Source organism: Mesoplodon mirus, assembly GCF_964341445.2.
Source record: "Mesoplodon mirus genome assembly, chromosome: 18".
Classification (NCBI taxonomy): Eukaryota; Metazoa; Chordata; class Mammalia; order Artiodactyla; family Ziphiidae; genus Mesoplodon; species Mesoplodon mirus.
In genome coordinates, this window is record NC_138994.1 from 42,662,437 (window position 1) to 42,686,095 (window position 23,659).

The window sequence follows — 23,659 nt, forward strand, 5'->3', positions numbered from 1 at the left end:
GCGTCCCACCTTGACTGAGCCCTTACCTGTCTAACTGGATCCTGACTTCCACCATAGCCCCACCCCATTTACCCATTCATCACACAATCACCAACAAATCTCATCATGTTACTTCTGATTAACACACTGGCCTCCCACGGATCTCGGGGGAAAAGTCCCGATGCTGACCATGGTGAGACCGGGGGCCCTGCCATCCCATCTCACACCCTCTCCTTGTCATTCCCTAACCTCTAGTCACTCGGGCCACCTTCATGTTGCTCAAAAATGCCAAACGCCTTCCCGTCTCTGGAAAATCCACACACCGTGCACCCTAACCTAAAAGCACTTTCGTCAGTGTCAGTGCTGCCACCTTTAGCTTGTCCTTAAAGGTCACTTTGAATTTCTTTTCAGTTTGATCATTTATTCAGTCAGATGAGAATAAGGAAAGACTGCTCAGCTCAAGAAATCATGGGCAGGGACTTCCCTGGCAGTCCAGTGGTTAAGACTTCGCCTTCCAATGTAGGGGGTTTGACCCCTGGTCGGGGAGCTAGAATCCCACGTGCCTCACGGCCAAAAACACCAGAACGTAAAACAGAAGCAACAGCGTTAACGTATTCAATAAAGACTTTAAAAATGGTCCACGTCAAAAATATCTGAAAAAAAAAGAAATCATGGACAAAATCAAGCACCTGTCATCTGTGCAGCGAAATCACTGATCTGTACGTGCCTGAGCTTATTTCTACTGCAGACTTCTTCCAGGTCCACTGAATAGCTGTCCAGTTCATATGGTAATCACTGCACCAGTGTGGCCTGTGCCTCCTGGCATCCCGGAACTCCCCGCGTGGCCCACATGCCCCCTCCTCTGGGGAAGTGTGAGGAACCAACTGCCTTTTCAGTGCCAGTCATCCTCTGACCTGTCGGCCTTGCCATACCCCAAATCTGCTACCGATTCATGATATTTTAGAAAACCTGGAGAGCCAAAAGCCTCCTATATAATTCGCAAGACCCTCAATCCAATTAAAACCTTATAAATCTGGGTAACTGGACCTTATCCTCGAGAAATAAAGCTAGTAGTCATCAACCTACCAACACCAAAGGTCAGTTTCAAGACTCTGGTGCCAACAGTCAGATGCTACTCTTGATACCAAAGTATACATTCCTGTTGACCAGTTATTTTAGTTTACTTTATCTTTGGCCGAGAGACATGTGGGATCTTAGTTCCCCGACCAGGGACCGAAGCTGTGCCCCCTGCAGTGGAAGCGTGGAGTCTTAACCACTGGACCACCAGGGAAGTCCCTTGACCGCTTGTTTTAAAAACAGTGCTTTCTCCGGGCTTCCCTGGTGGCGCAGTGGTTGAGAGTCCGCCTGCCGATGCAGGGGACACGGGTTCGTGCCCCGGTCCAGGAGGATCCTACATGCCGCTGAGCAGCTGGGCCCGTGAGCCATGGCCGCTGAGCCTGCGCGTCCGGAGCCTGTGCTCCGCAACGGGAGAGGCTGCAGCGGGGAGAGGCCCGCGTACCGCAAAAAAATTAAAAAAAATAAAAACAGTGCTTTCTGGAAGAAAAGGACGGAAGTGGGTCACAGGCAGGCCTGGCTACAGGTCCCACACATGGACCAGCTTCTGGAGTCCCATATACGTGTTTGTTTGATGAAAGGGTTTCATGTCGAAAGCAGTATCGCAAACTCTGCCTTTAGACTGTCGGGCTCCCCTTGCTGAAAGTCCTGAGAGACACACAATTATTTCCACAGACACTTTCCAAAGCTGTAAACATTTTATTGCTACCACCACACGTGAGTGGTTCCTGCTGGGAATATTAGGAAAGAAGAAACCAGGGCTGGGAAGAGAAAATGGAATGAAAGAGCAAGCAGAGCCGTTCTGGTCCTGCAGCTGAGATGGTGGAATTATCAGGGCACGTGCCATGATCACTTATACAAGTGAGGCCAAGAGAACCTGGGGGGCTCGGGGCGACTGCCGGGAAGAGAAGTGAACAAGAACTCCAGGCCAGAGAAAATCAAACAGACACCAAACACGTCGATCATAAACTCAAGGAGGAAAGAAACCCCTTAGATTGCATCTCCCCTGTAACAAAGCCAAGTGAACCGCTAAGAATAGCTTTTCATCTCTGGTGGACTTGATGGGGGTGGAGGGGTCAAAGGGAAGCGAATCTTCACGACTGTTCACCCCAAGGACTGCTCATTCGATGGAGTCACACGACGCAATGCTTTTAGTACTGATGCCCTTCTAGACAAAGACCCTGGAGCACTTTCATGTAGCAGGTTCTCTTTATTGCTTCATTACAGCAAAAACAATTTTCATAAGAGCCTTTATGGGCCACCTGTAACCTCCAAAACCACAGTGTAATTATCTTGCATGTGATCTTAAGATACTATGGAGGCAAATGGAAGCTGTGAACAAACAGCAGGGGTAAGAGAAAGGCGACGGCCGCTCTAACGCTGGGATCTCAGCACGCCCCTGCTCTCCTCAGGTGTTGCCCCTGTCTGGGGAGGACAAGGATGGGGACCAAATCTTGCTTGGTGAGGGTAGGGGATGCTTCAGGCAGGTTAAAGGGCACGGAGAGGTAGGAGGCACTGCCACACCACAAGACAATTCTCAGATACCGCCTGGTCCGTCAGCAGGCAAGTTTCACATCCCCCAGGGCTGGGAGGGCACTTACCGAGCGCTTGTCGGCCTCCGCCCCTTGCTGGCCCTGCAGACATGCCGTGAGCTTCTTGTGTGTGCTGTGGGAGACCTGCTTCACCAGCTCCAGCCGCTTCTCCACCTGTGGACAGAGCAGTGGGTGGGGCTCCTGGGTGAGGGGAGGTCAGAAGTGGGGTCACGGGTCTGGACAATCAAGGGACAAGACTGACTCATGTTTCTGCAGAGACAACATCCAATGCAGGAGAAAAGGAGGGGATCACAGACTCAGGGACCCTCTGCTCACCGTGCAATCAAATGCCTTCAAGTGTCTCCCGAAAAACCTCACCCGGACTGGGGTTCACAATGCAAGGGGCGATCATAAAGGATAAAAGCTGTGTCTCTAAATAGACCAGATGAGGAGCACTGGAGCAGCTTGAACAGCACCGGGAAGGGCTCGGCTGTAAAAGGGAATGTGTCTTTGGCATCTATGAGCTACAGGCCAGCGACAACCTTACCTGAAGAAGGTCTTCGCTCAGAACTTCAGTCTTCTCTGCCCTAAAGAGAAAATGGAGAGACATATAGGTTAAAAAAAGAAAAAAAAAAAAAAAACTAGGAATATAGTCTCATAATTACTCTCCACTCTCTCCCCACTTATAGAGAGATTAGAAAAACAGAGACATTGGGCTTCCCTGGTGGCGCAGTGGTTGAGAGTCCGCCTGCCGATGCAGGGGATACAGGTTCGTGCCCCAGTCTGGGAGGATCCCACATGCCGCGGAGAGGCTGGGCCCGTGAGCCATGGCCACTGGGCCTGTGCGTCCGGAGCCTGTGCTCCGCAATGGGGGAGGCCACAACAGTGAGAGGCCCGCGTACAGCAAAAAAAAAAAAAAAAAAAACAGAGACATTAACAGCAGCTATTTTTTTTTATTTTATTGAAGTATAGTTGATTTACAATGTTGTGTTAATTCCTGCTGTACAGCAGAGTGACTCAGTTATACGTATTCTTTTTCATCTTCTTTTCCATTATGGTTTATCCCAGGATATTGAACATGGTTCCCGGTGCTCTACAGTAGGACTTTGTTCTTTGTCTGTCCTATGTACACAAGTCTGCACCAACAGCAGCTATTTCTAACGAGAGAAAAGAGGAAATACAGACAGTACAGGAATTCACTAGGAGCCTCAAGGAACCAGCAGTCCAGCAAAAACACGGCAAACAAGATGGTCTGAGGAGTCCCCTGCTACAGCATGGAAACTGGATGAAGCACAACAAACACACTTCTTCTGTCTCCAGATTGTTTTTCCCAGTAGAATTAAGTAAGTTCCCCCACCCATCCCCCTCGGTCTCCCCCAAACAAATAAGCAAAAGTAGCTTGAAAATCTGAGCAGACATCAATCAACAGCAAACACGGAGACAGCACTGAGTCCTGGTGACAAATGCAAATGCCACCACTGAGATCTGGTCACCTCTGTGAGCCCCCCCACCCCACCCAGAAAGTGAGGGGCTGGAACCAGGGGTTAACACATTCAGGGAAAGAACTTGGATGCCGGCTGCAGTGTCCCAACCTGTTAGCAGCCCCTGTCTCATATCAGAGGAGAATGCAAATCTTCTTGGAGCAAAGTGCAAAGATATACACTCAAAAACACAACAGATAAATCAAAATATAAACTAACCCACAGAAAGGAAAGAAAAAGAACACAAGGGACTTCCCTGGGTGGCGCAGTGGTTAAGAATCCGCCTGCCAATGCAGGGGACACGGGTTTGATCCCTGGTCCGGGAAGATCCCACATGCCGTGGAGCAACTAAGCCTGTGTGCCACAACTACTGAGCCTGCGCTCTAGAGCCTGCCAGCCAGAACTACTGAAGCCCATGTGCTACAACTACTGAAGCCTGTGCGCCTAGAGCCCGTGCTCCACAACAAGAGAAGCCATTGTAATGAGAAGCCCATGCACCGCAACGAAGAGTAGCCCCCGCTCGCCGCAACTAGAGAAAGCCCGCACAGAGCAACGAAGACCCAACGCAGCCAAAAATAAAAATAAAAAATAAATAAAAATTTTAAAAATAAAATAAAATAAAAAAGACTGACCCGAGGAAGGAGGCGGGCTAACAGGTGAAGCTAATTTTAGGAAGCCTGGTATTTGGGGCCTCATCTTTGTAAACGAAAGAGCATTGTTCACCATCAAGACAATGAACACTACTATTTTCAGAGGATGAGTCATTCTACAGGATGATAGGCACCGTGTAGGTGACATCTGGGTACAAGTTATGTCTTTTCATTTTATTTTTTACACCAAAAGACTAAAGCAAAACAGAGCCTTGGCAAATGGATCTAAAAATTGTGCACTGTTCTCCTGATGGGCTTTAGAAGAACAATCACTGCCACGCACAAAAATCTTGATTGTCAGCGGTGTCATACATTAGCTTGTCAGGTCACAGCAGCATTTCCCAGAATGTGTTCCATGTAAAAATAGACTCATTAGACACCCTGAAGAAAAAGGTTCTGTGGACAAATAAGTTAGGAAACACTGAAGGCTATATTCTCCGTTAACAGAGTTTCATCAAAATATTAAACGCTCTGAGAAGTCCTGCAGGAAATTTAAATGGCTTAATTTTGGCTAACTTGTCATTTCCCAAATCTATAAAAATATATTTCACATAACACCAGTTAACGACTACACCCTGAGTGCTGAATATAGTTTAGGAAACATGAAGATGAAGGTAATATTCAGTACAGGGCATCTTGGGAGACCTTCCCTGACATGCTACCTTGGAGTTCTGGCCTCATCACAGAGGACACTTGGTTGGATTGAGAGCCAAACAATGAGGACTCTCAGCTGTCATTATAGAAGTCACGGAAGGAAACAGTGAGGCTGCCTCTAACGCAGAGATAGTCTCATTACAAAACATTTCAGACAATAAGTCACCAAGTTACAACACCCAAGAAGTTGTCCAATGCTCTCAATTTGTCTATCACTAATATTTTCAGCACCTGTTGCTCTCTTTCTATTTGCAGACGCTCAGGCTGGGTCCCATGGAGCAGCCATGAGATCCTTCTAACCGATGTCCCCGTCTCCAGCATCTTCCCATTCATCATTCACACTGCCTTTAGATATTCTTCCTAAAATGTCCCTTTTACCTAATGCCAAAAGAGGTGCTCTGCTAAGTACTTTACAAGCTTTATACCACCGTTTAAAAATGTACCTGAGATTTGTTTCAATCAGGTAGATAAGACATGCAGACGTGGAACTGTCATGAAGGAAGTTACACTTACAGGTTCCTAGAATCAGGAGGCATGGCACGCCCTGCAGGGACACACAGGGATACACCAGGGCAGGGCAGGAGGCAGAGAGAGCTAGGGGACAGTGTGGGCAACAGTCTTTACTGTGGTTTCCACAGGAAGGATGGGTTGACAAAGCAAGCAAGCTGAGCAGGTTTAAAGTGGGATAATTTGAGTAATTTTGGTGGGCTCTGGGCTATGGGGGGAGGGCCCTAATAGTCCAGTGCTTGGCCCTGGAGTGATTTAGGGGCAGGAGGATACTGTCCAGACTACAGGAGCCTGAAAAGAGGTGGGTGGAGGTATGGATTCAGAATTGGTTGTTTGCATATCAAAGATGTGCTTTCAGGCAAACTGTTTGCTCTTTCTAGGAATTAGCCAGGCCTCGGAGAAGCAGTCTCTCCCAAGTCAGTGAGGCTTCAGATGCCCGAGCATCTGGAATTCAGAATACATAGTGAATACAATCACTCATTCCTTAAAAAAAAAACCCTGGAAGGTGTTATTATCCCTTTTTTTTTCTTTTTTTTTTTTTTTTGCCGTACACAGGCCTCTCACTGCTGTGGCCTCTCCCATTGCGGAGCACAGGCTCCGGACGCGCAGGCTCAGCGGCCGTGGCTCACGGGCCCAGCCACTCCGTGGCATGTGGGATCTTCCCAGACCGGGGCACGAACCCGTGTCCCCCCCATCGGCAGGCGGACTCTCAACCACTGCGCCACCAGGGAAGCCCTATCCCCATTTTTTTAAACAAGAAAATGAGGTTACTCTGAATTAAGTCATCACCTTAGTGTAATATACCAAAATATAGTCCTGGAGCTACAACATCAGCATCACTTTCAAACTTGTTAGAAATGTAAATTCTTCAGCCCCAACCAGACCTACTGAGTCAGAAATTCTGGGAGTGAGCTCCAAAATCTGTTTTAAGATGCCCTCTAGGTGACTCCAATGCATGTTAAGAAACACTGGTGTATGGAATAAAATCTAAAAATCTCTGCTTTGGAAAATCCTACTGAGTCAACAAATTTATCTCTTCAAGGTCCTCCAAACTGTCCCCACTGTTCTATGCCCAGGCATCTCCCGCTCTTCATTCTGGCCCCTTACAAGAGGAGGAAGCTGTCAAGCTGCAACAATCAGACAAGCAGCAGAATTTATCAGCAATAACTGATGCTAGACTATAACGGAGCAATTCCAAAGTTCTGAGTGAAAATTCATTTCAATCCAAAAAAAAAATTATGATAACTTATCAGTCAAGTATAGAGGTAAAATAAAATCATTTTTAGAAATAGAAAAGGACGTTACCTCTCTTTCTGAGAAAACCCCTTGAGGATGCACTCCAGAAAAAATAAGGATAAAACTTTAATCCAGTAAGAAACGACAGAAATAAACCTGAGACCAGCCAAGAGAAAATCCCAGGATGTCAGACCCACAGGAGGCTTGGAGAGCAATAAATACAAATTGGAACTCAGTGGCCTCTAAGATGAAGAGAGCAAACAAAATAATAGATGAAATGAGTAAGTTGGAAGGTATGAAGGCATATGATTCTCCCAATAGAAAAAAACAAGATAATCCCAGAGAAATTCCAGGAAAAGTACCCAAGAAAGATAGGATTCAAATATGAATCAAAAAACAAACAAATTTGAATCAAAGTAAAGTGATGCATGGTTGAATCATCTGTAGAATGTAAGAAAAGAGTATTTCTTTAACCTTGGTACTAGGCAAAGTCTCCTTTATCTGGGTAGGTATCTTTATGTTGGAACCACAGAGCATGAAATATTATTGACATATTACTTGGCTCTGCAATGAACCACATTTAAGTAGCTATAAAAGAAGTACTTAGTTGACTGTTGAACTTGTACAATCAACCCATGAACAAAACACAGAAGACATAATTATGATGATTACAGGAGAGAATGAATGTAAATTTTATCAATCTTCAAGATGTGAGAAAGAGAAAAAAGAGGAAGGAAAAATGGGAAAGAAAGGAAAGAAAGAGGGAGAAGCAAACAGTTGAGAGAGGTGAATAATGCTCACTAAAGCCAGCCAAGAGAAACTACCATCTGTGGCAACTGCAGAGAGGTTTAAACATAAGAAGTAAAACGCTCTTTGTTACAACAATTGAAAAAATAGGTATGGAGGGGAAGGCAAGTGGTATAATACAATCAAAACCCCATCTCCCCAACAGGAAGTAAATTGTGTGTTTGTGGGTATATGAGAGAGAACCAACAGGACAAGCATATTATTCAAAGATGGGGAGCTAAATTACAGAGGAATTGAATACAGAAGTCATGAAAAGTAATTGTCTCCAGAGAGCAGGGCTGGGAGTGGAATCAGGGTAAGACGGCTGATACCTTTTCATTATAAGTCCTCCTCTACAACTTGTTTTTTTAAAAACTACATCCACCTATTATTTTGATTTTTAAGGGACAAGGTTGCTGAAGGCATGGAAAATAGGTGTGCTCGCCACAGCTGTTGGAAGCATGAAATGGTACGATCTTTCTTGAAGGCAATTTGGCAATATATTTTAAAAGCCTAAAAATATAGAAAAACTTTCTCAAAGTAACTTAAATGGAGGACTCATCCTGAAGAAATAACTGAGGATGTAGATAAAAATTTAACTGTAAGAAAGGTCATCAGAGCATTGCCTTATGGGGGTCTACGTTTATACTTAATCTTTTGTTTCCAGCCCTTCAGTACATGGATATATTGGGAAAAAAATCCAAAGATTTTCCCTCAAATCCAAAGGGATTGTTTAAATGGATAGACTTTCATGTAAGTATTAAAAATGATGACATATATTTGACATGTAAAGGTACTGATAAATTAAGCGAGAAGGAACAAGCTATAAACCAGTACGCACAGTAAAAAAAAAAAAAAACATATATGGATACTCAGAAGCAAAAAAAATATGCTAAGGTATATGTCAAAGTGTTGTCAGCCCTCTGTTCTTCCCTTGTGTTGAACTTTCTAATTCTTCTATTGATACAAGAGACAGTATAAGTATTGTAAAATGTATTGCAAAGGTGGTTACCAGGGGCTGGTGGGGAATTACTGTTTCATGGGTACAGTTGCAGCTTTGCAAGGTGAGGAATTCTATGGATGGATGGTGGTGATGGTAGCACACAAATGTGAATGTGATTAATGCCACTGAATTGCATACATAAAAATGGTTAAGATGGTAAATTTATGTTGTATTTTTACTACATTTAAAAAACAAAAAAATAAATTTAAAAAATATTTAAGGCAGTGAAAATATGTTGTGTGATACTATAATGATGGATATGTTTATATATACATTTGTCCAAATCCACAGAATGGACAGCACCAAGAGTGAACCCGAGGTAAACTATGAACTTTGGGTGATTATGATGTGTCAGTGTAGGTTCATCCTTGGTAACAAATGTAACACTCTGGTGAGTGATGTTGATAATGAGGGAGAATATCCATGTGTAGGGGGGAGAGGGTTTATGGGAAATCTCTGTACCTTTCTCTCAATTTTGTTGTAAACCTAAAACTGCTCTAAAAACAAAGTCTTTAAAAAACAAAATAATTGTATTACAAAATAATGTAAACTGGAATATTTTATGTCACATGTGATAAATTTATGAACACAGCAAGTTATAAACACCATATTTTAATACTGTGAAGGTTAACCAAATGAGTACATTTCTAAGAGGAGTTTTAAAGCTATTGCAAAGATTTTAGATTCTCTCCCATGTTACTTTTTCCCTAGTCCCAAAACAGGAATATTCTTGCTGGTTCCAAAATATCCAGGCATTATTTTTTAATCTCTAATGCAAACCCTACCAGTTCTTCATTGCTTCCTTTGAGTCTTTCCAACAGTATCAATCGTTTCCAAGGACATTTTTGAGCCCCACAGTTAATTAGTACTTCCCTCTCAAAAATAAGATGTTTAAATCTCAAATGTCTTGATACTTATTACACTAAATCTTTAAATATGTATTTCTCGTGCTCTCCAAATAATTTTATGCTGGTTTAAGGTAAGGATATATACTTTAAAAATAATGCATAGGGCTTCCCTGGTGGCGCAGTGGTTGAGAGTCCGCCTGCCGATGCAGGGGACACAGGTTCGTGCCCCGGTCTGGGAAGATCCCACATGCCGCGGAGTGGCTGGGCCTGTGAGCCATGGCCTGTGAGCCATGGCCACTGAGCCTGCGCGTCCGGAGCCTGTGCTTCGCAACGGGAGAGGCCACAACAGTGAGAGGCCCGCATACCGCACACACACACAAAAAAATAATAATAATAATGCATAGATGTGCATGAGACTATACATAATATATTAATGATTATTCATAATATTTAAATTAGTAATGTTAATTATATAATATTCTTATGCATTTTTATGTATTATTTTAAATGTCTTTTTTTAAAAATTTCTCACAATTTTTCGAACATGGACCAGGGTTGTGAAGAATGGGCTTTCCCCATGATTTTGGAAGTGATTTTAGGATGCAGATACAGTGGTCTTGGTGATATCTGATCTCTGGAGTTGTTATGGGCTAAATTATGTTCCCCCCCAAACTCCTATGTGGAAGTCCTAACCTCCCTTACCCTAGAATGTGACTGTATTTAGAGACAGGGCCTTTAGAGAGGTGATAAAGTTAAAATGAGGTCATTAGGGTGGGCCCTGATCCAGTTATGACTGGTGACCTCATAAGAAGAGGAGATCAAGACCAGACACACAAAGAGACGACCATGTGAGGACACAGGGAGAAGACAGCCATCTGCAAGCCAAAGAGAGAGGCCTCAGAAGGAACCAACCCCGTGGACACCTTGATCTCAGACTTCCAGCCTCTGAAATTACGAGAAAATAAATTTCCATTGTTGAGCCCCCCCGGTGGTGGCATTTTGTTTGGCGGCCCCTGCAGACCCACCCGTGAGTCATTCTGCATCTTCCACCTCCACTCCCTCGTGGTCACTTGTGAAATCTGAGCGCTGTGGACCTTTGTGGTTTTAAGGATGGATTATAGCATGATCTCGGGGCCACAGAACAGAGTAAAAAGCACTGCACGACTATCACACTGACCTCTGCTCATGATTTGGGGTCCATGTTTGTCAGAGACCAGGGTCTGGTGACTAACAGAACAGGACCTGATGTGTTTCCTGAAAGTGAAGGGATTAAACGGCTCAGGATGAACAGATTCCAAGCCATCCTTGGGAGCAATTTTCATGGTATCTGTCATTGCAGAAGGGTTCTCTGGGGTGGAGTTTAAGTGTGATTCTCTCTGAAGTTAAGGCCTGGACTCAATGACTTGCCAAGGTCCTTTCCTGGTCTATGGTTTGGGCACAGTTTTAAAAATAAACCTGTGATCCCAGACCAACAGAAAGTGGCTTGGAAGTACAGGTCTCTGAGGGGCAAGTCTGTGACACTGAAAATGACAGAATACCCTGGTGCCCAGCTCCAGTGTGACTTGCAGATTTTACACGGGGAGGCTGGCCCCAGGGTCCAGCGGGCAGGATTTTGGACACAATACACTACGGCGAGAGGACCAGGACCACAAACGTGGGCTTACTCGTTACTAGCCTCCTGCCCTTGGCAGTTCTGGCAGGACAGGGCTCAGAGAGACCAACAAAATGTTATCTTGCTAAGATAGGTGCTATTCCAGAAGTGTCCCCATCCAGACAAAACACTGAAGTCAGGGCTTCTGGCCTCCCTTTTGGTGTCCTTCTCTACCCCCCAGGCATCCCCTCTCCACCACTCTCTTAGTTCTGTTTTAGAACTGTTACCTGTCATACTCCCTAGAGGGCGAGAGGAACATATTTTAGACCCCGTCCCCGCACTCTTTCTCAAGTGCGGCTCAATGCATCTCCAAGCCACACTGTGAAGGCTCCCAGGTAGGGATGCAGCCATAAATGAAGCCAGGCAGACCGCGGTCCAGGCTGATGCTGTGGGCTGCAGAAGCAAGGGGGTTCTGATGGTGCCCTGAAGGTTAGGGTTTGGGGGGAAAACTTTTCCAAGCAAAGTAGTACAAACCTCAGTTTGTCTGGCAGCAAAAATATCAAGGCAAACAATGAAATGCAGATGTTAAAAATCAGCTTTCTCCCAGTGGTAGGGCAAGGACCCAGGAGAGGAGAGGAGAACCCTGATTTGATTTATAAAGGAACTTCCTTCCCCTGAAATCATAACTGAACCTAACCTCCTCTATTTACACATCAGTAGAAGATAATTATGTCCCCCACCAAGCTGTTTCTCCCCTGATCCACGAGAAGAAACACTTAGAACATGTTTATTTTTCCAATGACCCTCTCCCACCGCCAACTCTCATCCCCACTCCTGAGTTTGGTCACAATTCGACTTGAGGCTATTATTAGCTTTGTCCTTTAGAGTTTGTCTGTTTTGTTGCAATAATCACTACGTGGCACACACAACAGATTCCTGGCAAAAATCATCTCATCTGTTTAGGCTAAGCTACCTATTGGTCACAGGATTCGCTGCTCACTACTCTTTTCTGTCCTCTTGTAGTTTCTGGAGCTCCCCATCAGATCGGCCATTTGGCCAGTTTTCTCCTGCTAAATTATACAAATAAGTAAATAAATAAATAAACTCTAAGGCCTCCAATGCCCTTAAAAAGGTGATGTTACATGAGTAATAAACAGAGGTTATAGGAGTCTAACTCCAAAGCCTTTATGTGTTCACCTTACAAATTGGGTAACTGGGTTTGATATAGGATGTTTGATAATAACCTTTTTGTCCATAAGTCTACAGATATTGTTTAATGGTCATCTTCCTTCTGGAGCTGCTGATAAGAAATCTGATATGAGTCTAGTTCTTCTGGTTCTGTCTGTCCAGATGTGCAAAATTTCTCTTTATCTGCAAAATTCTAGAATTTCACCAGGAAACGTCTATACACATAGCTTGAAACATTCATCCACCCTGCCTAACTTGTCAGCTCAGAGAACTTTCCTTCTACTTTTACTTAACAGTTGCTCTTCTGTCTGGTTCTTTTTCTCCTCCGGGTTCACGTTAAGTCTCTTGAATCTGACCTCCAAGTTTCTTATCTTTTCCCTCACGTTTTTCACCTCTAAATGCCTTTGCTCTGTGGCCTGAGAAGTCTGTTTCTCTTGATCTTCTAGAATAGAGAGTCATTATGTTCTTAGCAGTGACTATTTTTTACATACATCTGGAAAATAGTTCCTTATAATGTGGAAACAACGTTTTCAGTTCCATGAAGTCTTTTATTTATCTATTTTATTTACGACACTGGTATTTTCTTGAGAGTTCACTGCATTTTGTTAAAGTCCTCTTCCATCCCTTTCTTCACCTCTACCTCGACAGGAGCTATTTCTTCTAGTTTCGAGTTTGCGCTCCTAACTTCCTGTTACCATGACCTTGGAAGTGAGCTGCAATGGTTCCCCGCCTACTCACAGGTACGTGTCCCTCAGCACCTGCACAGGTTAGGCTACTGGTGTTGAGTCAGTAGGACAAAAGCAGATGGGGGGAGACACAGCTCCCTGCAGGCTGGTGTTGAAGGGTTAGAGGAGGTACCACAATGGTACTGGATGGCAATGCTCATCATTTCCGAATCACAAAGTTAAGCAGAAATTCAGCCTCCCAAGTCAGTCCTTGCTGGACCTTTTGCGGTCAAAAGTATCAAATAGGAAACTCAAATCAAAACTACAATGATGTACCACCTCACACCAGTCAGAAGGGCCATAATTAAAAAGTCTACAAACAACAAATGCTGGAGAGGGTGTGGAGAAAAGGGAACCCTCCTACACTGTCAGTGGGAATGTAAGTTGGTGCAGCCACTATGGAAAACAGTAAGGAGGTTCCTCAGAAAACTAAAAATAGAATGACCATACAATCCAGCAATGCCACTGCTGGGCATATATCCAGACAAAACTATAATTCAAAACGATACATGCACCCCTATGTTCATAGCAGCACTATTCACAATAGCCAAGACATGGAAACAACCTAAATGTCCATCAACAGATGAATGGATAAAGAAGATGTGGTACATGCATACAATGCAATACTATGCAGACATAAAAAAGAATTAAATAAGGCCATTTGCAGCACCAGGAATGCAACCAGAGATGGTCACACTAAGTGAAATAAGTCAGAGAGAAAGACAAATACCATATGATATCACTTATATGTGGAATCTAAAATATGACACAAATAAACCTAACTATGAAACAGAATCACGGACATAGAGAACAGACTGGTGGTTGCCAAGGGGAAGGGGGGTTGGGGGATGGATGGAGTGGGAGGTTGGGGTCAGCACATGCAAACTAGTATATACAGTATGGATAGACAACAAGGTCCTACTGTAGAGCACAGGGAATCATATTCAATATCCTACGATAAACCATAATGGAAAAGAATATTTTAAAATGTATATATATGTAAACTGAATCACTTTGTTGTACAGCAGTAATTAACACAACATTGTAAACCAACTATACCTCAGCTAAAAAAAAAAATTTTTTTTAAGTATCAAATAGCTCCTGCAAGACAAACAAGCACTTACACTAAGGATTGAGGAGGGCTCAGCCTACACCACTCTGGCCTCTCAATTCACAGCAGTTCCACCCCCTCCCCCCAAAAAACCATCCAAATGCACACACAAAAAATTGAGCCCAGCACTGTCTCTCATCTCTGGATATCCTAGGTAAATTCTTGGCTTCAGACTCAACCTCTGAAGCTTTGCCACTATAGCAGAAAGTAGTTTTCAAAATGGCAGGATTTCCAGTCCTACATGCCCTGCCAGGGCACTTCCACTGCTCCATCAGGAGGTGAAGTTTATTTCCATCCTCTTGAACCTGGGAGGGCCTTTGTGGCTGCACAGAAATAACCTCCCAGGCTAGGTCATAAGGATGCTCAGTCCTAAAACCCAGCCGCCGTGTTGCGAAGAAGCCCAAGCCACACAGAGTGGCCATGTGTGGGTATTTGGCCAACAGCTCCAGCTACGGTCCCAGTTGATGGTCAGCAAAGACCTCCAGACAGGTGAGCGAGTCTTCAGATGGCACTGGCCTCAGCATCTGAACCATCACAGCCAACATGGAGCACAGCAGAAATGAGCTGTCCCCTCTGAGCCCCGCCCAAGAGCAAATTCATGAGGAAAACATCATTGTTACTTTAGGCCACTAGTTTTTGGGGTGGTTTGTTATACCACATTACTAGATAACCAGAATAGTCACCATGGTCCAGCATGCTATTCCACACAAGAAATCAAGGACCTGGGCTCAGACCAGCTTCTCCCTAGAATCCTCCAGCATTTATATTTTGATGCAGAATTTCCACCATTCTCAACAAGGATTCACGTTATCTCCAGCTTTCTTGGTCTTAGGGATGGCTTTGAGAAGATTCTAGAGCCATCCACTTCTTTGGTACTAAAATGACTGTCAGTGAGAGGTAAAATGGGAGGAAACTGGCATAAAATAATAATTCTATTTTATGCAAGTATAGCAGAGGAAGACATGTAAATGTTATGTCAGTTCTCAGGTTGAGATGCAAATATTTTGAGTTGGCTCAGTGAATGACATTAGATGTTACAAATTTTAGGGGAAACTACCTGTACATGACAAGCATGAATTCACTTAACTAGGTCAAGGAGTTTTAGAAACGTGGGGTAACGGCATCAGCAAGCAGAGGTCCTCGCTTCTCTCTGGGCTGTTGATTCTCCAGGGAAGCTTCTTAGCCTCTCCAAGTTCCCTCATCTGTTATGTGAGGAAATTGGGCTCAGTGATCTTTAAGAAGATCCTGTGAGCTCAGCCATTCTGCGGACATTTAATGAATATTCATATGTCGATACCAAGAACATGCTGTCCACCCAACCCCATCATTTCACATATGGAAGAACTGAAGACAGCCTGAGAGGTTAGCAAGCGAGCGATTAAGAGACAGAGAGGAAGAAACAGAATCCCCACCATCGGAACAATATGCTACCATGAAACTCTGCTTGTGGGGATCGACCCAGATGTTCTCAGTATATAGCTGCACCCTATGCTCCGAAGGGCAATAAAAGAGGGATTCATTCATGTCCTGCCCGTGGGATCTCTGCTACCAACCTCACAAGGAGGAGCCACGCAATGATGTGGCAGAGAAATGTTTGACCACCACCATTATTCCAACTACCCAATCATAGATCTGTGCCACCTGCTTCCCAGGCTTCGCCCGCTCCCGCTCACTTCAACTGAAACAAGCTGCTTCCCCGCGTGGCCCTGAGTGGCTGGCCATGACTCCTGCTTCTAAGGGACTGTGAGTAGGGCTTCCCTGGTGGCGCAGTGGTTGAGAGTCCGCCTGCCGATGCGGGAGACGCGGGTTCGTGCCCCGGTCCAGGAAGATCCCACATGCCAAGAGCGGCTGGGCCCGTGAGCCATGGCCGCTGAGCCTGCGTATCCGGAGCCTGTGCTCCGCAACGGGAGAGGCCACATAGTGAGAGGCCCGCGTACCGCAAAAAAATAAATAAATAACAAATAACAAATAAAATAAATAAATAAATAAGGGACTGTGAGTAATAAAAAGCTTCTTCCTTCCTGGCAATCATTTGCATGTCTATGTGTCTCAATCCACCTCCTCAAAACAAGTCCCAGGTACATTTTAGAGCAGAAGGTGGCAGACGGGACTCCACAAGAACAGGGGGACATCTCAGGAAGTACTGAGAGAGAACAGAGGAGGGTCAAGGGACGATCTTTAGGTCCTGGGTGCCAGCCCAACATGTGGGCAGTAAAGCAGCCTGGAAAGTTTCCGAGATGATGAGAACAGGTGTCTCCTGGGTCCAAGCAGACCCCCTGGGGTAAGAGCTTCACGCCAGGAGGAGGAGGGCAGATCCCTTCCTGTAGAACGTATGAAAAGCTCCTGTACTCGTCTCCTAGGGCTGCGATAACAAGATGCCACAGAGGGGCGGCTTCCACAACAGAAGTGTATTGCCTCACAGCTCTGGAGGCCAGAAATCTGCAGTCAAGGGGCTGGCTGGGGGGTTCCTTCCCAGGGCCGAGAGGGAGACTCTCTTCTAGGTTGTGGTTGCCTCGGGCATTCCTCGGCTCGTAGATGATGTTCCTTCTGTGTGCGGATGTCTGTCCAAATTTTCCCTTCTTATAAGGACACACACAGCCCCACTGGATTAGGACCCACCCTAATGACCTCATCTTTTTTTTTTTTTTTTTTTTTTTTGTGGTACGCGGGCCTCTCACTGTTGTGGCCTCTCCCTTTGCGGAGCACAGGCTCCAGACGTGCAGGCTCAGCGGCCATGGCTCACGGGCTCAGCCGCTCTGCGGCATGTGGGATCTTCCCGCACTGGGGCACGAACCCATGTCCCCTGCATTGGCAGGCGGACTCTCAACCACTGCGCCACCAGGGAAGCCCCAATGACCTCATCTTAACTCGATCATCCGTAAAGACTATTTCTATGTAAGGTCACCTTCCCAGGTGCTGGGGGTTAGGACTTCAACATCTTCTGGGGGGAAAACAATTCAACCCATAAGAGCTCTGCATCCATTTCACTGGTGGTCTTTTTCTTTAGTTCATCTTATTCACCCCTCTTTGCTACTTTCAAAGTAAAACCCAGAAGGCCAATAAAAGGGTTCAGATCACCAATGCTGATCATGCAATTCCTGTGTGTGTGTGTGTGTGTGTGTGTGTGTGTGTGTGTGTGTGTGGTCACCACAACACCAATTTTCAGACGGTAGCTGGGTGTCCTACAGTTCAATTCAGTTCTGACACCATCTAACTAAAGACAGGGTCCGATCCCACAGCTTAAGGGCCCAGTCTCACAAGACTGTCCCCCCTCCCTGACACATACACTTCAGATGCCAGTCTCAAGGCCTGGTTGGCACCTGGCCTTCTGATTGGCTATAGATTGAAGGTTCCAAAGAACCCCCTCCTTGGGTTCGATTAATTTGCTAGAGTGGCTCACAGAACTCAAAGAAACATTTTCCTTACTAGATTACCGGTTTACTCTAAAAGGATATAACTCAGGATCAGCCTCTAATCACAGGGTTGGTTTCCCTGACCACCAACCCCCATCCTCAGGTGCCATCCAAAAGTCACCTCATTAACATAACTAAAAAGCTAAAAAGACACCGTGATAGCTCTCACCACTTTGGAAATTCCAAGGGTTTTAAAAGTTCTGTGCCAGAAAGAGGACCAAGACCAAATACGTATTTCTTATTATAAATCACAACATCACAGGCTGAGAGCTTCAACTATGGAAAAGGAGTCTAGGAGGGTGGCTTTATCTGGCCTGATGCTAGAGCCATGAAAGGAATCCTTGCAAACCTGCAGAATCCCCGCTGAAATAGTCACACCCCCGGGAGCGACCCTCGTCCTCCCTCCTGGGCACCAAAGTGGAGGTGAGCGAGGGGCTCTGGCTGGGGCACTTCACAGCTCATCACAGCTGCCAGAGGGCAGGGCAGGTAAAGGAAGCGGATGAGATATGGCCGCTGTACACACAGCTCCTCTACTTGGCGGACCCGGGTGATTTTAGAATAGCAGACGTGGTCAGCACTTTCCATTCGTAAGATTCCTGTGCCCACACACCGTGGGCTAATACACCACCGAAGGCTTACTACACACTTGGCATAAGTCTTCCCCCTGTTCCTCCTCCCAAGCTCGAGCAAATGCTGGCTTCTCAAAATATACAGACGTGAGAACCTATGGGGTCCTGAGCACAAGTAATACCAGTGGCACGAGGACAAACAGGGCAAGTAACAGCCACCTTCCAACCCACCAGCACTGACTAAATGCATCTTCCTTATCAGCAACCCTTAGCCTGAAAAGCAGATCTGCCCCAAATTGGACATAATCTTTAGCAACCTCTGATGATATCTGATGAATAAATTTACAAGTCCCTTTTGGCATGGGGCAGGATATAAACAAATAAATAACATGAACAGCCAATGCAAGTAAAGCTTGTTAGTAGACAGAGTATCCTTTTACAGGAAACACGGTCTCGCACGAGTCATTTCCTAGAAAACACAGCTAGCTCCAAGCCATTCTGCCATTATCGAATATTCTCCAGGACAGTTGCATTGGAAAGCCTTTTTTTTTTTTTCCTCCACAAGAACATAAATCCACTCGTACCCAAAGAGCAGACACTCAATGGCAAGTATCCATTTCCTACCTGTCTTAGTCTGTTCAGGTGACTGTAACAAAACACCTTAGATAGTGTGGCTTACAGAGAACAGAAATTCATTTCTCACAGTTCTGGAGACTGGGAAGTCCACAATCAAGGCACCAGCCGATACGCAGTCTGGTGAGGACCCGCTTTCTGGTTGACAGCCCACGTTTTCTCCCTGTGTCTTCATGTGGTGGAAGGAACAAGGGAGGTTTCTGGGGTCTCTCTTATAAGGGCACTAATCCCATTCACAAGGGCTTCACCCACATGACATAATCACCTCCAAATACCCTCACACTGGGGGATTAGGACTGTTAAAAAGAAACAGGCTAGGGCCTCCCTGGTGGCGCAGTGGTTGAGAGTCCGCCTGCCGATGCAGGGGATACGGGTTCGTGCCCCGGTCTGGGAGGATCCCATGTGCCGCGGAGCGGCTGGGCCCGTGAGCCATGGCCGCTGGGCCTGCGCATCCGGAGCCTGTGCTCCGCAACGGGGGAGGCCACAACAGTGAGAGGCCCGCATACCGCAAAAACAAAAAAAAAAAAAAAAAAAAGAAACAGGCTAAAAATGGAGTCACTTGTGCTAAACCCCACGTCAGCAAACCGACACTCATCACCTAACTGCAGTTATGGCCTCTCACAGGAAAATGACCTTTAACTAGTGACCAGCACTAGTGAGATTCTGCCTGATAGAACCCCTACCTTCCCCGAAAGGAAAGCAACCTTGCCTGAAACAATCCACTCTAGGCTAGAAACTTCCCTTGTCCATCCCCTTCTGCCTATAAAAGTCTTTCACTTTGCACAGCTTCCTTGGTGCTCCTTTGTATGTGCTAACATGGGATGCTGCCCAATTCATGAATCATTAGAGCAAAGTAGATCTTCAAATTTACCCAGCTGAATTTTGTTTTTTTTTAACAGGATTTACTGTATGAATTGTGTGTGTGGAGGGACACAAATATGCAGTCTCCAGCACCACGTGTGTCAGAGGAGAGGGGGACAATTATTCTATCTTATCGGGGCCGTGGCCAATTTCAACACTTCCTGGTTCCCCAGTGGTCACATGGGGCTGTGGATCAGTCACAGCCAGACTTCGGCCGAGTTACAGACGGCCTTGAGCTCTGGCTGGAAGGAACACCGTGAGCTGAGGCATTCACCAAACGGCATGTGTCTGGCTTTTTGACAAAATATTCCTTTTTAACTCTCTAATCTGAATATTAATATTGAATCTGTCCTGAACTGTAGGTTCTCCAAATCCTCCTCAAATCATCAGCAGCTCATGAACCCAAGTGGTCTATTTAGGGTCTGATCAGTGCAGGACCTAGTAAAAGGATAAGCTTTCCTTTTCAGAGGGTGGCTGGATTCACATTTAAGCTCCTGAGTCCCATGTGAGGTGACTTAGTATCTCAAGGTAGTTCATTCCTTATCCTTTCAAATGCGGGGGGGAGTGATGTCTAAAATACCACAATGAAGCATCCAATCCTTTGGTGGCTTAAGACGCTATCCTCTATTAGATGTCACTAGTCACTGCAGGCCTCCTCAGGGAGGATTTAAGCAGGTCCTCGCCTAAGAACAAGCTTCCAGAGGAAGCGGCAGGAAGTGGGAAAAAAGGCCTGCTCTAGGACTCAGAAATGGCTTTGCCATTAATTAGCTGCACAGCGATGAGGTTCAGAGAAGTGAGGCGACTTTTTTTTTTTTTCAATAAAGCCTGGCAAGAGGTGGGGGAAGAGTTTTCTTGGTAAAAAGTACCATCATTATACTTCTAGTGCTATGTTATTTTCAGAATACGGATTACAGAAAGCAAATCTCAAAGTTTGGGAAGGCACAGCGATAACGCAGAAAATGCCCAGGGAACGCATAGTCATGGGCAGTGTCTTTATTCATTAAAAAGCAACAAAACAAACATTTATTAAGTCCCCACTAAGTACCCTGCAGTATGTTAAAACCTGACATTCATTTAACTTTCCCAATAACCCCTGAGGTCGGGACTATGAATAACATCATTTTATTGATGGGGAAATTGAGGTTTAGCAAGTGTACATAATGCGTCCAAGGTCACAAAGCTTGGAGAAGCATCTTATGAATATAGTCTGAGCTCAGAGCCCACTTTCGCAACGTCTGTATCATCACAGCTTTTAAAAAAGTTTAGAGATCCTGGCAATCCCTAAAGCACCTTCCAAATAAAAACTCCGATTATGGACGACAGGGAGGCAGGGAAGGCAAAAATAAACTTTGCCTGCTTCACAACTGCTTAGGGCTTAGCTTTCAATAGAGTTCTAAAGATAGTCTTACTGCTTTTCAAAAAACAGCAGAGAACCATCGCTCGTCAGGCTACCTATAGGGAAGCAGAGAGGAAGGACATTTCCCCGCCAGGCCCAGTAGACTTCCGGTTTCATCTGCCCTAACACCTCTAGAAGCAGCCACCCAGGGACCATGTGACAACTCCCATCCCTGCAGCCAGAAATGACTGGGCTGGGGGAGGCAGTGTAGTGAAGACAGACAGCTAATTAGATGCTCCTGGGATTTTATAGTAAGAGAGGACAGTCAGCTGGGGCTGGACCTGTCAGGGCTAGTGGCTTGGATGGGCTGTCTATAAGGAAACTTGCAGGAACAGAACTGGTGAGGGCAGAGAAAGACAGGACAGCCTGGGGGACGTGGCCCCTTGGCTCCAAGTGGCAGCACATCTCTCACTGCCGTGACACCTAGTTATTCTTCAGGGTCGGCATCACGAGGGTGCTTGCTGCTGGGTGCTTATAATCAACTGCCCTTTCCTTAATGCAGCTTGAGGGTTTTCTGTCTTGTGTTTTGCATTTTGCAATCTAGGGCTTTGCCCCAACACAAACAAGTAGGGCCTCTTCATCCACACACGCCAGCCCAGGCATCCCACTACTCCCTCTGTCATTACGTTTCTTTAAGAGCAGCTTTCCCTTAGTGCCAGGGCCCCACTGGACACTTCATCACACAGGGTCACTCAACTCTTCAACATCGATGGACCACTTAACTGCTGTAGACAAAGAGACCCCCAATTTTAGACAAATTTTAATGAGCAGTACAAGTATGTGTGGGAATTTAGAAGGCACAAAGTCAGATTGGCCGATTGTCCAATCAGTGGTGTGGGAGCAACTGGATATCCATTTGGAAGTGTTCCATTCCTTGGACCATGTAGAAAAATACACAGGAAGTAGATGACATCGTTCATTGTAAAAAAAAAAAAAAAAAAAGTAAGATGATGAAAAAAATCAAGACAGTGTATAATCGTAAGGTGAGAAAGGCCCTCCCAGGCAGGATTCTAAAGTCAGAAGTCATAATATCAAAAGATTCTGTGACCAATTTCTTAAACTGCTATGGGAGAAAAGTCATAATAATAAATGACAAACGACAGCCTAGAAGAAAACACCTGCAATATACATAACAAAGCACCCACTGCTCTTTGCAAAGGTTTCCGGGGCATTTACAAAGCGTAGGGTGAAACATGAAGCCTTTCTCCCATCTACCTGTAGCCTGAGTCTTTCCTCCAGAGGAACCCCTGCAACATACCCTTTCTATCCTTATTCTACACAGTCAGGTTTCCACATTGTGGATTCAAAATAATTGGGAAAAATAAATTCCAGAAAGTTCCAGAAAGTAAACTTGAATTGACCGCACACAGGAAACTATCTACATAGTATTTACATTGTATTTACAACTATTTACATAGCTTTTACATTGTATTCGGTATTATAATCTATAGATGATTTAAAGTATATGGGAGGGGACTTCCCTGGCAGTGGTTAAGACTTCACCTTCCAGTGCAGGGGGCGTGGGTTCGATCCCTGGTCAGGGAGCTAAGATCCCACATGCCTCTTGGCCAAAAAACCGAAACATAAAACAGAAGCAATAGTGTAACAAAAATTCAATAAAGACTTCTTAAAAAATATAAAGTATGTGGGAGGCTGTATTTAGGTTATAAGCAAATACTATGCCATTTCATAAAGGGGACTTGAGCATCCACCGATTTTGGTATATGAGGGGTCATGGGACCCATCCCCCCCTGGAAATCAAGGGACAACTATACATCTATATGCATATATATATACACATGTAAGTTCAGAGACACTTTTTCTTTTTTACATAATTGGGTTCATACTGTCTGTACTGTGTGATTTGATGTTTTCCACATAACACGTCTTAGAGATCTTTCTAAGTATCTACATATAGGTCTACCCAACTTTATCAGCTGTGTTAGATACCACTCACTGTATCAGCATTTATTTAACCCTTCTCCAACTGAGAGATATTTGTTTCCAGTGATTCTGTTATAAATGTGCCCATCAACATCCTGTACATTCATCTTTGTGTATATGTGTCATAACACTGTCAAATGGGAAAAAGTTTACAAAACTATATACAATATTACCCTAACTTGGTTTTAAAAACAACCACACACATATGTACAGAGAAAGCAAATTAGAACAAACATACCACAAGTATGACTAGTGGATACAACCTTACAATTGGACTGAGTGACATAGTTCGTTTAGACTCTTCTGTGGTTGATCATTTTTCTGTGGTGAACACTGTACTTTAATCATCAGAGAAAGTAAGTTTCGGGATGAGTTAATAAATTCTGAATGGAGACAGAAGGTATGGCTCTCGATTTCCAACACCAACAATGATTTCAATCACTCAGATGCCTTTCCCCACTTAAACTGTGGGTTTTCA

General features: G+C 44.9%; 1 protein-coding gene across 4 annotated transcripts in view; it reads right to left on the bottom strand.

Moving 5' to 3' along the window:
• ARHGAP44 (Rho GTPase activating protein 44) overlaps positions 1–23,659 on the bottom strand; it is a 146,930-nt gene that overhangs the window by 70,647 nt on the left and 52,624 nt on the right. For all 4 annotated transcript variants that reach the window (XM_082604765.1, XM_082604766.1, XM_082604767.1 and 1 more), the window contains exons 2-3: positions 3,133–3,172; positions 2,655–2,759 (exon numbers count right to left, since the gene is read on the bottom strand). In XM_082604765.1, coding sequence (XP_082460891.1) covers positions 2,655–2,759; positions 3,133–3,172 — 145 coding nt within the window. The remainder of the gene's footprint in view (positions 1–2,654; positions 2,760–3,132; positions 3,173–23,659) is intronic.